Genomic DNA, 13,612 nt, shown 5'->3' on the forward strand with positions numbered 1-13,612 from the left:
ACATTATTTGTATAAAATTATCATTTATTATCTTGCCAAAACGAAGTTTTTGCAAGATATGTTAGTCAGCGTGTATGTTTATTTTATTTTTTTTTGTCTGTAATCACGTATAAAAAATTCTGCAGAGCACAGTTATCATTGGAAATTTTTGTAACTTCGCATATCAGAGGCCTATAGAGGTCCCTTTCAGCGCATAAAATTTTGAAGGTCAAGGTCAAGGTCAAGGTCACTGTCGCAAATCAGGGGAGTTGACGAAACCATTATTTTTTGAGTAATTTTGATCGGATAGTCTTCAAACTTCATGGGAATATAGTTCATGGTCTGGCGCTCAGCTGATTAATTTTTGGTGGCGATTGGCCTTGACCTTCATGGTTAGCGCCTAAGGTCAAACATATTTGACCCCAAGGTCAAATTTTCAAGTTTTAGGAACCATATCGTGTAGTACCTCAAATTGAACACCTCGATGAGTGCTTTCTAGATATGTCAAGCTTGAGACATTGTGACGTCATTTGGTGACCTTATGAGGCAAACGGATATTTTTCATGGTTACTCTGTAGAACGATTCTCATCGGAATCTCTCGTAGGCAGATATTCCTCAAGGAGTTGCTCCTGGTGGATAGCAGCTCTGTTCACCTCAGTGTGACCTTAAAGAAGTCACACGTGGTCACCTTTTGGCAAGATACGGGTCACTCTGCGGGTGACATTGGTTTATTTTATTTTCATTATTATTAACTTCACTTGCCGTCATTCTGTTATATGTCGGATTTTCTTCCTTTTGTATGAGAGGAGGTATGTTCAGATTGAACTGAAGGAACATCAGAAGTTTCAAGACTTCATGGTCTGTGATTAAGGCCGATTTCCCACTCCAATATTCGGCTTATTTAAGCACTAATGTAGAATCAAAAAAAATGTGAATGTAATATTACATTAATCTGAATAATGTCAATTAAACAATGATTATTTATGGTCATTGACAATAATTTTACACCTCATGCTTACACATATTTTTGGTGGGAATTTAGTAACATCCATGAGATAGTGGTGTGGGCTTTTGTACTTTTGAGTTACGGTTTGGGCAATCCTGCATTTTAGGTGTCTAAATTATTTGCGCATATTTGGGGTGTCAAAATTATTTAGCATATTTTAGGTATATTTTATACTCTTTTATAAACAGAATTTCAAATGCTGTATTCTCGTTATATTTCCACATATTATATTTCCACATATGCTGTATTCTACTTTATACACATATTTTAGGTGTCTAAATTATTTCTGATCCAAATTATATCTGGTTATTTGTGGTCTAAAATCCTGCATTTCAGGTATATAAATTATTTCCGCATATTCGAGGTATATTTTATATGCTATGTTTTATATATTTCACATATTATATATTTCTGTATATTTAAGGTGTCAAAATTATTTCTGGTCTCAATTATTTCCACATATTTAGGTATATTTTATCTACGATATTTTATGTATTTTATATATTTTAGTTATCTTTCTGTATATTCTTGGTATATCTAAAAGTATTATATTTTGTATTATATATTTCTATACGATATTTTCGATATTATATTTTATATATTTAATTATTTTTTTCGCACATTTGGGGTCTCTAAATTATTTCTGTTCCAAATTATTTCACATATTTTAGGTATATTTTATTTTCTTTACTTTATTTTATATACTTTATACACAGCATTTCACATATTTTAGTTATATTTACCTCCGCCACCGAAGGTGAAGGAGGTTATGTTTTCACCCCTTTCTGTGTTTGTCTGTTTGTGTACAGGATATCTCAAAAAGTTGTGGACGGATCCGGATAAAATTTTGTGGACAGGTTCGGTGTGTGGCAAGGTCGAATTGATTACATCTTGGTGAAGATCCGGATCCAAATACTAGAATTTTTTAAAGCGATTCTTCACCATTGAGAGATAGGGCCAAAAACGATATATAGCATGATATCTCAAAAAGTTGTGGACGGATTCGGACGAAACTCGGTGCACAGGTTGGGTGTGTGACGAGGAATGATTGATTCCAGTTTGATGAAGATCCGAATCCGGATCCGAATTTTTTTTTAAGTGATCCTTCACCATTGAGAGATAGGGCTAAACTAATACATTGTTGTGGTTCTGCAAAACTACATGCCTCTAAGGCAATGACACCCAACATACAGTGATCCCCAGGCAGTTATTTCGTTAGTCTTCATGCAGTCAGATCTTCCCCTCATGTTTCGTGGGTTAACGGGATGAAGTGAGTTGCATGGGTCTTATAGCTAGGTCTAATTATAGCTCTATCTTATATTCAATCCTGATTTCCATTCCAACCCTTTCCTTTTATCCATCGTACAAATCAAATCAAGCAAGCAAGCAAGCAAACACACACGATATGAAAAACAGCACCTGTGCAGCCACCCGGGAAAGAATCACGACAAGAACGAAGATGCTGCCCGGCGCACACATGGCACGCCCTTTCATTCAAATCTGCACGGCAATTTACAACGGCACCTCACCTTGCTCAAACTTCACTCACCAACTCGACCACAAACATCTCCTGCACATGGGAAAAATTGTCCCACACCTCCTCGTACCTCTGTATCGATACAATTCGCCATTAAACAGAGGTGTGCTACACGGCTCAGGTTACTTGGACTGCGTGATGCAGGAACTAGTAACGAACGTTAGCAGCACCAACCGCATCTCAGCGAGGGTGCCCCGAATGGGCACGCAGGATTGATAAGACTCTCGTCCAGTCGCCAGAACATGGCAGGACGGGTGGGGAGGGACAGGGGTCACGGGAAGAGCGGTCCGTGAGTTGAGGACGGAGCTCTGGGCCGTTTCGTGCTGGATGTGCAAATGAGACTACTTCTGGCCCCAGGAACCTTGCAGGGTGTGGCTAGGAACACCATGGCCCAATAGGGAAGCACGATTTGGGTCACAGCACATCGTTTCGGGTCATCACCCCACCCTTCGCCCGAGTCTTACAAAAGGTGGATCGCAAAGCCGTCCTCCCTCTTTTCCGCCCACCTACCTCACCCTCTTTTTCACCTGCCTGCCTCACCCTCGTTTTTGTCTGTTTGCCTCGCCCTCTCCTTCGCCTCTCTGCTCCACCCTCTTCTTCACTGCTCCTCGTTGTCTGCCCGTCGCTGCATCTACACTCGGGGATGGTGTGCGACAGACGTTCTTTTGGGACCAGTGTGGAGCACATGTTTCCATGAGCCCTGGCAAAGTGACTAAGTGGGAGATAACGCGCTGATTCTTGAGGTGCGCATGCTCAAGCGGAGCATCCCACGGAGGTACACGCTACACTTACAGACCTATGCACGACTGCGCTAGGAAACTTTTGCCTCACACATCTTCTCTCCTCTCTCTCTTTCCACCCCTCTATCTCATCCCTTTTGGACGCACAAAAGAGCATCCCACTAATTTGCAATCACAGTTTCCTCTGACACGACACTGCATCCCCCATATTGCACCACACCACACCTCCCACTCCCACACCTAAGACACCAGTATTTCTCCCTCCTCCTTCCCCCAAAGCGTACTGGGTTGCGTTGGTCGGCAACCGCACCAGGTATTGTGAGGTCGTTAGTTCTCATCTGCTCTCTTTCCATCTGGCTATCTATTCTTCCTCGGGTTTGTGTGTGTATGTGTATGTGATGGCGCCTGTTGTAGCACAAGTTAAGCTTGTGGAAGTTCTCACCGGATAAGTCTGCTCTGTGTCTGATTTTTGCAAATTGCTTGCCTTTTATCACACCCCACAAATTCCTTGCTATCCCTGCTGTACACATGAATAAACCAAATTCACTGTGCCACATACCTTTCCTCACCTGATTGTAAATAAATGCTTGTATAGAGAAATGTTCCCAGCTCGTTTTCATATTTTCCTTCAATGGTCCAGCATGGTCCGTATCCATGCTTAGCCGGGACGTTATCCCCCAACGATCTGTTTTCCTAGCTGGTACTTCGTTGGGCAGTTACACTCGGCTGCATCTTATCCGGTTTGAACAAGGCGTACCGAGGGCGTGTCCCCCGGTAATTAGATCACGTGACCATGAGGTAAACAGGATTCATTAGACGGAGGATCCTAAGTCACGTGGTCGAGTTATTGGCGTCCACGGTCGATTAGCGACCCGCCGCGTCACGGAGTTATTCGTGTGTGACGGCCTGTGATTCTGAAGTCTGGTGGAAACCTGGGTAAATTTCACCCCCCCACCCCTCCCCCCCTCCACCTCATGGTCGACTCGACCCTGACCCTGGGTCCGCAACACTTTGGTGTCTGGAGCAGGATTCGAACCTGGGGTGCGGTTAATGCACCCCCCAAAATTAAGAGCAGGTTAGGATATAAATTTTATTTAATTATTTGTATGGACAATGGTGGACCAAGATGAGCTCGTTCAGGTGGGTTTTGAAACAACAATGTTGGAGGAATCCATGGCTCAGGATGATAACTTTGAGGGAGATCGTTCCCTGCAGCCATACCCAGGGGTAACGTTGGGGGCAACCGTGACACCAACAATGCTTGGGCACCCCCCACCATCAAATGCGACGGCCTGCGATTCCGGAAAGTCTCGTGGGAACCCGAGGTAGTTCCCCCCCTCCTCCTCATGGTCTTCTCGCCCCCGACCCCAGGTCAGCAAAAATATATCACGATATCTCAAAAAGTTGTAGATGGATTTGGATGAAACTTGGTGGACAGGTTGTGTGTGTGACGACGACGACGAATTGATTCGATTTTGGTGAAGATCCGGATCCGACTACTAGAATTTTTAAAGTGATTCTTCACCATTGAGAGATGGGACCAAATACGATATATAGCATGATATTTCAAAAATCTATTGGGCCCGATATGTTCTCGTGGAGCCGACATTACGTGGCAGAGGTATACACTCTACAGACTGCCCTTCTAGTTATTGGGTCGCCGAAATAGGTGACCCTTATTGTCAGTAATTCTGTCTGTTTGTTTGGATGATTGTTCGTTTGTCATCAGCATAATTGGTAGTAAACGTGGGCGGATTTTGACCAAACTCGGGTGGAAGGTACATCTTATGACTTAGTGCTTTGGAAATTGTGATGGTTGCTAGGGACGCTTTGGTTCCCTAGCAACAACCGAAAAACCTTCAAAATCGGTACTGTTCACGCGAAATCAATTCCGAAAGCCATTATCCCACGAAGGGTTATGAAATTTGGCACGAATGATCTACAGGTGATGCTCTATGAAATATATTCTGGTTTTTGTGATATATGGGATACTTTACCCGCAGCGCCCCCTACAATTAGGGAATGCGCGAAAAATGAAGACCCCCCTAGCGACCAGGTGAGTGCATCGATACGAATGAAACTTTGCAGGTTCATGGTACTCAATGAGTACTACAACTTTGCCTCAGGACATATTGACCGATTTCGCTGAGGTCAGGGGTCAAAGGTCAATTAGTGCAAAAATCGATAATATGCGAGAGCTGGAGGTGTCTTCACGCCAAATGCTACTCCTCCTAGGGTTATGGTCGGATGGTCATGAAAATTCACACTAATCGTCTGGAATACATTTTGCACAAATGATCGAGCCGGATTTTCGATTTAGATAATTGTTCACCCACAGCACCCCCTCGAACTTTGGGGATTTCCGATTTCAAACCGCATTTCCGGTACTTTTCATTCAAATGGATACCGAGTAGTTATCAGGAGATAGAACTGGATGAGATTTGATATGCATAATCTTAAGGTGATTCGCTATCCGCTATATGACATCCGTTTTGCTCCATATCTTATAGTTTCCATGCTCGGCGACCCATCGCCACCTACCGGCTTGTTGTGTGATATTGCCTGATTTAGTTTTCGCTATTCTTTTAATTACATTGTGGGGTACTCGTGACAGTAAATACTTTTGAAGACGAAGAATATGTGGGGTTTTCATAAAATAAGGCAAATGAAACATAAAATGTTGTTAAAAGCATTTACAGTGAGAAGCAAATTAATTAAATTATGAGGAATATTGGTTCAATTGGGAGGGAATGAGAAAGAAAGAAATAAAGAATGAACCAAGGAAGGAAATAACAGGCAGAGAAGAGGCAGAATGAGTTCGTGATTTTTTTTTTTTCAAGTGAAAATATTTGTTTGTTTGTTTTGAAGCGAGGAGGAGGAAATAAAATAAAAGTTGAGAAGCGTGAAAGAGAACACTTGAGATAAAGCAGAATGAGGCACATACCTTGAGAGGTTTTCGCTCGTCTCCATGAAATTCAAGCTGAGATGGACGCTATAACAGCACCTTATACGGAGGTCTGTAAGGACATTCAGAACAAGGCAAAACAGACAAAGATCATCTCCTCCTTCAAAAAAATCTGTTTCGTTGAACACACAATTTCGTTGAAACTTGACCACAACCTTCATCACCCATCATGTACTAAAGTATATTGACTGCATCGAAATCTGTGCTCAATAAGGGAGTCTACGGGGTGGGGGGGGGGGGTCTAAACCCTCCTAAAATAGGTATTTGCTCTCTTCTCCAAACTACACACATAATTTCAATGAAACTTGACCACAGCCTTCATCACCCTTAATAAACCAAAGTTTTTTCAGGGCATTAAAAAATTCAGGGTTGAAAGGGGTCTGCCGGGGGTTTGAATGACTGTTGCTCCTGATCCAGGTGAGCCAGGAATTATTTCCCTCGTATCTGGACAAATTCAAGTGGCGAAGGAAAGTCGGGCCCAACAAGTTCGGCGAGATGTTGAAATGTATACAACAATTTTACCCTGTGTAAGTATTCACAATTTTCTTGGACTGTGTTTTTGCTATTCTGCATAGATCTCCATTTTATTGAAATAAATGCTTTATTTAATAAAACATGGCTCCACTGAATTTAGACAACTAAAGTACAGAACTGACCTCGAGAAAATAATTTAGACACGTAAAATGCAGGATTGCCGCGGTTTGTAACCACAAAAAGGTCCATTCTGGGAGGCAGACAAAGCATCTTTTCGTAAGCAGGTTCTCAATGCCATGGAGAAACTCTCAGTGGAATCTGATCCTGAAATGAGTTGTGTTGGTTTGAACTTTTACAGCACTCCCTGTTGAATTGGAACCACCTGGTCCTCTTCCCCTGGTATCAAGAACTTGAAAAAGGATGCAAAACTTTCTAGCTCTCCAGCTGATGAATCTGGTATAATCATGAACCAGAGTTAATTAAAGGTTATGTATATATTGTTACAGTTTGCATGTATGGATAACTCCAGACAGGTACTGCAAGTCCCAAAGCGACCACGATAGCCAATCGTTCCAGGAACTTCTTGCCAGCTCCCATGTCCAGAACCGTATTACCTTAACAGGTGAAGTTTCCGGTCCGAACGGGTATCGTGCCGGTAATCACCTGACAGATCTTATTAACTGGCCGAGAGGAACCAAGTCATGTGACTACAATCTTATTATTGGCCCAATCTCTTGATCAATCGATCACTCAGCCGCCATCGCGTTGAGCAGGATGAGTCAGGAGACAATTCTGTTTTATACATGTATTCAAAGTAAAGCATATCTCATATACAGTGCCTTCAGAAAGTATTCACACCCTTTGACCTTTGTCACATTTCATTGTGTTACAGCCTGAATTTAAAATGGATTAAACTTAAATTTTTTGGCACCAATCCACACAAAATACCCCATAATGACAAAGTGAAAACATGTTTTTAGACTTTTTTTTTACAAATTCATTAAAATTGAAAAGCTGAAATGTTTTAGCGCCAATAAGTATTCAACCCTTCAAGTCAATACTTTGTAGAAGCACCTTTGGCAGCGATTAGATCTTCGAGTCTTCTTGGGTTTGTCTGTATCAGCTTCGCACATATGGATTTCAGGATTTTCTCCCATTGTTCCTTGAATATTTGCTGAAGCTCTGTCAAGTTTGATGGGGAGCATCGGTGAACAGCTCTCTTCAAGTCTTCCCACAGATTCTCAATGGGATTCAAGTCTGATTTGGCTGGGCTACTCAAGGACTTTCATGTTCTTGTTCTTAAGCCATTCTAGTGTTGTTGTGGCTGAATGCTTGGTGTCATGGTCCTGTTGGAATATAAAATCTTCACCGCAGTCTCAGGTCTTTTGCATTCTGAAGCAGGTTCTCCTCAAGGATTTGCCTGTATTTGACTCCATTCATTGTTACCTCTATCCTTACAAGTCTCCCATTCCCTGCCACTGAAAAGCATCCCCATAGCATGATACTTCCACCACCATGCTTCATGGTAGGGATGGTGTTAGATGGGTGATGAGCTGTGTACGGTTTCCGCCAGACATAGCGCTTTGAATTCAGGCCAAAGAGTTCAATTTTCATCTCATCAGACCACAGAATCTTTTCCCTCATGCTCTTAGAGTCTTTCACGTGTCTTTTTGCAAACTCCAGGCGTGTTGTCATGTGCCTTTTTCTCAGGAGTGGCTTTTATCTGGCCACTCTCCCATAAAGCCTAGATTTGTGATGTGCTGTATATATTGTTGTCCTTCTGGCAGGTTCTCCCATCTCAGCCAAAAAAAAACTCTGTAGTTCTGTTGTGGTCATTGGGTTCTTGGTCACCTCCCTGACCAAGATCCTTCTTGCCCCTTTGCTCATTTTGGTCGGATGGCCAGCTCTAGGAAGAGTCTGGGTTGTTCCATATTCTTTCCATTTCCTCATGATGGAGCTCACTGTGTTCTTGGGAACTTTCAATACTTGAGAAATTGTTTTATACCCTTCCCAGATCTATGCTTCCTCACAATTCTATCTCGGAGTTCTACGGACAGTTCCTTGGACTTCACAGTTTCAATAAACATGAATCCACTCACTGATGCACGTGAAACTCATCCAATCAATAACGAGCATGCACTCACCAATTACGTTTGATCCATCCCTTTCAACCTCAGTCAGATGTATCCATCCTCATTACGTCATCTTAAAATTCTCCCTGTGAAGTCACGCAAGTTGTACAAGGCAACTATTACGTTGGAAGTTGTTAAGTTTTCTGAGGAAAATGGTGGAAATATGGCTGCACACAGGAAATACGATGTCAGTGAGAAATGCAGCTGGTTTAAATACTGTACCTCCATATGAAAACAAATATGTTGAAAAACTATTTCCATTTTAATTTATCCAAAAGGTCGTCCCACAATGTAGTACAAATAATATGCACAAAGCAGCTTATTGATATGCATGATGCTGGAAGGTAGCAATACGTTGTGGGTCAGGGAGGAATTAACACCTATATTTTTTCAGACTGATTGACAGTTTTGCTAACGACTGTAATTGATCTTCATCTTATACTCCAAATTGACTTATGTATGAATGAAGGAAAGAAAAATCGTAAAATTAGCCAATTCCACTTCCACACATCGACCGATACGCTGAAAAACACGGTTTATATTCTATGAAAATGTCCTACCATCAATATAGCTTTAAAGATGTACACATTCTGTATTTGGACAAAATTTATGGGAACATTCCTGGGATGAGTATTATTTTATTAAATGCCCGTAAGTTACACAATTAAAAAGTTTTACCACATCTACCCCCAACTGAATAAAACATTAGCATCCACAAACATCCCCCACAAACAATAGGTGGACGACTCACACCTCCCACAGCTACCCACAATTCCAGCATGACTACTTATGTGCAGCGTGTCCTCGTTCTCAATCATTCTTCGCGTCCCACTGCCTTGACCTGTGTTTTGCCACTCACTCCGCTCATTGATCAAACATGGCTCCAAAGCGCAAGACCAGTGCGGGAGATGCGTCGACTGCCAAGAGGCAGATGAAAGTGATGAGCCTGAGTCACAAAGTGGATCTGCTGGACCGGCTGTCGAGAGGACAGAGTGTGCCCTCTGTGGGCAGACTGTATGGAGTAAGAAAATCCACCGTTTGCTGCATACGGAAGAATGAGAAAGCGATCCCAGAAAGTGTTGCGGCGAGCGCTGTACCAAGCACCAAAGTGGTCACCCATGTCCGGGATGTCCACATAGAAAGGATGAAGAAGGCTCTCAGTTTATGGATTGAAGACAACGCACAGAAGAAAATGCCTTTAAGTGGACCTCTCATTCACCCAAAGGTGATGCATATGTACGAACATCTGGTTGGCGTCGGTGGCGCCAGCACAAGTGACGCTGGTGCAAACGATGCGGGTATGAGCAGCCCTCGTCCATTCCAAATGAGAAGGGGATAGTTTGACCGCTTCAAGAAGCGCCACAGTCTCCGCAACATCAAACTGGCAGGTGAGTGTGCCTCCGTTGACCAGAAGGCAGCCAAAACGTTCCCTGCTCATTGAGGAGAACTGGTACCTGCCAGAGCAGGTGTTTAATGCTGACAAGACCGGCCTGTTTTGGAAGAAAAAAAAAAGCCAACATGAACTTTGATCTCGAAGCACGAGGGGACTGCATCTGGATTCAAGGCCGCAAAGGACCGGGTGTCTCTTTTCCTCTGCGCAAACATAAACAGCGATTATCACGAAGCCCATGATGCTGTACTGTTCCCTGAACCCACAAGCTCTCAGGGGCAAGAAAAAGCACATGCTGCCTGTGTTTTGGAGGGCCAACAGGAGGGCATGGTTGCGGCAGCAATTTCCATGGACTGGTTCCACAACCGTGTTGTCCCTCAAGTGGAGAGGTACCTGGCAGAACAAAACCTTGCGTTCAAGGTTCTCCTGCTCGGCGACAATGCTCCTGGCCACCCTGGGGACCTGAAGGTGGCTCAATCGAATGTCGAGGTGATCTTCGTGCTGCCCAACACCACCCCCCTGATCCAGCCGCTCAACCAAAGAGTAACCTTCACTTTCAAAATCTATTATACCCACCGCACCTTTCGCCACATTTTGGATGTGATGGATGCCGACCCAGAACTCACCGTTTGGCAGTGTTGGAAGGAGTTCAATATAGCCCACTGCATCGGCGCAATCAAAGAGTCACTGGGCGAGGTGAGAGCCTCCACCATCAATGCCTGCTGGCACAACCTGTGGCCACAGGTAGTGAAAAACTTCAGAGGCTTTCCCGACAACATGGAGGCATGAAATTTCCAGGTTGGCACAGCAGGTGGGAGGGGAAGGCTTTGATGACATGGAGCCTTCAGAGTTGGATGCTCTTATCACCTTACATGACGAGGAAGAGGTGGGAGCCATTACCATGGTGTCTGAGGAGGAAGAAGCGGGCAGTGATGATGAGGAAGAGGTGTCATGGTCCAAACTCATGGTCAAGTTCCTGGGTGAGATGCTGCAGGACATGCAGTCGAATACCGAGAGGCTGTTAGATGCCGATCTGGTCATGGAGCATTACCTCAAATTCAAGAGGGGGTTGGGTGACGTGATGCTCCCATATAAGGAGATGCATCGAAACCTGCAGCAATCCGTCCACCTCAAGAGCATCAGCACCCTCACCTTCCTCTCCTCCCTCTCCTGTATCCCCTTCAGTGAACAACTGATCAAGACCCTCACCTGCTTCAGTGCCCTCACCTACATTCCTTTCAGTGCATGACTTATCAGCACCCTCACCTGCGTGGTCTTCAGATGACTCCACTGAGTTCACTGGATTTTAAATAATCAGTATCATCATTTGAAAAGTTGCGTGTGTTTGTGGGAACAACAACTTAACAACAATTTAAAACGGTACCTGCTGGTTTTTTGTTGTTGTTACTTTTACGATACAGTTGGTTAATCAATTTTAATAAACTGTTAATAACATTCCTTCAACAAACATTGGAAAAAGTACCTGCTGTTGTCTTTTTTTTGATTTTTAAGCATTTTTTTATGAAACTAGAATCATGCGCATTCGCGGTTCAAAAGATTTAAAACTTTTTAAAGTTTCTCCTATGAATCAGGAACCGCTGGGAACCTATCCCCCTTTTTCCATTGAAACAATGCGGAACATTCGCAGCTACGCCATTCGCGGAATTTTTCATGAATCAGGAACCGCCGGGAACCTATACCCCCTTTTCCCATTGAAACAATATGTGACATTTTTGGTGTTGACATTGGCGGTGTTGACATTCACAACTGCCATTTGTCATATTTTTTGCAGGCCACGAACCTATCCCCCTTCCTCCATTGAAACAATGCACCACAATTCGCAGATTCGGCACAAAGTTTGTGGAATTTTCCAGGAATGTATCCCCCACGAATAGCGCAGTCCGACAGTATACTGTATATGTATAACAAAATCTAGGTTATTGGAAGAGTGAGGTCATAGGTAGTAATTAGAACAGCACTTGGTAGAGTGCATAACTACCTCCACAAGGCTGAACATTTTATGTTTGTTTCCTACTGATAGGCCGGATCTGCATCCGGACCTGAACCAATATCTCATCGGCTTCTTGTTGTCACCTACTCAACTTATCCACCAAGTTTTGTCATAACCCATCCACAACTTTTTGGTGCTGCCTAAGCAGTCTCCTTGGCTGTTGGGCACAATTCTGGACGGGTCAGCACTCTGACGTAGGATACCAGCAAGCTGGTACGCATTTTGCCGACCTCAGAAAGATGACAGGTAAAGTCAACCCCACCTGGTACTAATTCAACAGCCAAGCAAGACTTGAACTCAGGATCCTTGGATCCCAAGCCCACCAACATAACCATTAAGGCAACACCAGGCATATTCATGATAATGTGGTGAGGGATAAGGCAATTATGGAATGTCATACAATGCATAATATTTATTCCGAATGAAAGCCATTTTTAACTGCAAATATAGCCGAGTGTTGACTTGATGGTTAAGGTGGCCAGCTTGAGATCTTAGGGTCTCTAGTCGGAGCTCTTGTCGTGCCATTGAAATAAATGTCGTGTCATCGTGCCATTGAAAAAACATCAAGTGGTTTGACTCAGCCTGTCATCCTTCTCAGGTCAGCACAATTAGTACAAGCAAACTGGTAACAAGGGCACTGCATCAATGGCACAGCCACACTTCCAGAGAATGATGCAATCACTGCAAATATGGTGAATAAAATACAGTTCATACTTACATATTCTCACAGACTGCTCACCGATCCTTCAAAGTGTAAATGGGAGAAACAATTGCTTGATGGCGTCACGTGACCATGGCATAACCACCCCGGACACTCCAGGAAACACCCATCCATACCCAAAGCCTCAAGCATTTTGTGTACGACAGCCAGTGGTATAGTGACAAACTTTGAGGTGCTGGAGCCCTGCAAAAATGTCCGTGACGTCACCAAATCGACCATCATATCATCACATCAAGTTTTAACACGAGACCAACCATTTCAGTCCCCAAATTGTGTGACAAATGAAATACACACATTTTACAATGATAAACAAAAGCTTAACAGTTAACACACACACACACACACACACACACACACACACACACACACACACACACACACACACACACACACACACACACACACACACTTAATCTCATGATTCAGAATCCCCTTTTCAGAAAAAGTCAGATCAGTTAGTCTCTAACCACCGTTTTTTGACAAAGCTGTAATTTAAGGAAGAGAGAAGTTTAATCTATCGATAATTCCAGCAATGTGTGTGTGTGTGTGTGTGTGTGTGTGTGTGTGTGTGTGTGTGTGTGTGTGTGTGTGTGTGTGTGTGTGTGTGTGTGTGTGTGTGTGTGTGTGTGTGTTTGTGTGTGTGTGTGTGTGTGTGT

At 43.4% G+C, this 13,612-nt stretch overlaps 1 protein-coding gene across 1 annotated transcript in view; it reads right to left on the bottom strand.

Moving 5' to 3' along the window:
- LOC147027746 (uncharacterized) overlaps positions 1-13,612 on the bottom strand; it is a 29,188-nt gene that overhangs the window by 6,221 nt on the left and 9,355 nt on the right. The window contains exons 2-3 of the mRNA XM_085877310.1: positions 12,954-13,139; positions 6,208-6,280 (exon numbers count right to left, since the gene is read on the bottom strand). Coding sequence (XP_085733436.1) covers positions 6,208-6,233 — 26 coding nt within the window. The 5' untranslated portion in view covers positions 6,234-6,280; positions 12,954-13,139. The remainder of the gene's footprint in view (positions 1-6,207; positions 6,281-12,953; positions 13,140-13,612) is intronic.

This window comes from Eptatretus burgeri, chromosome 4 (assembly GCF_056783735.1).
Source record: "Eptatretus burgeri isolate ZD-2024b chromosome 4, Ebu_testis_v1, whole genome shotgun sequence".
Lineage (NCBI taxonomy): Eukaryota > Metazoa > Chordata > Myxini > Myxiniformes > Myxinidae > Eptatretus > Eptatretus burgeri.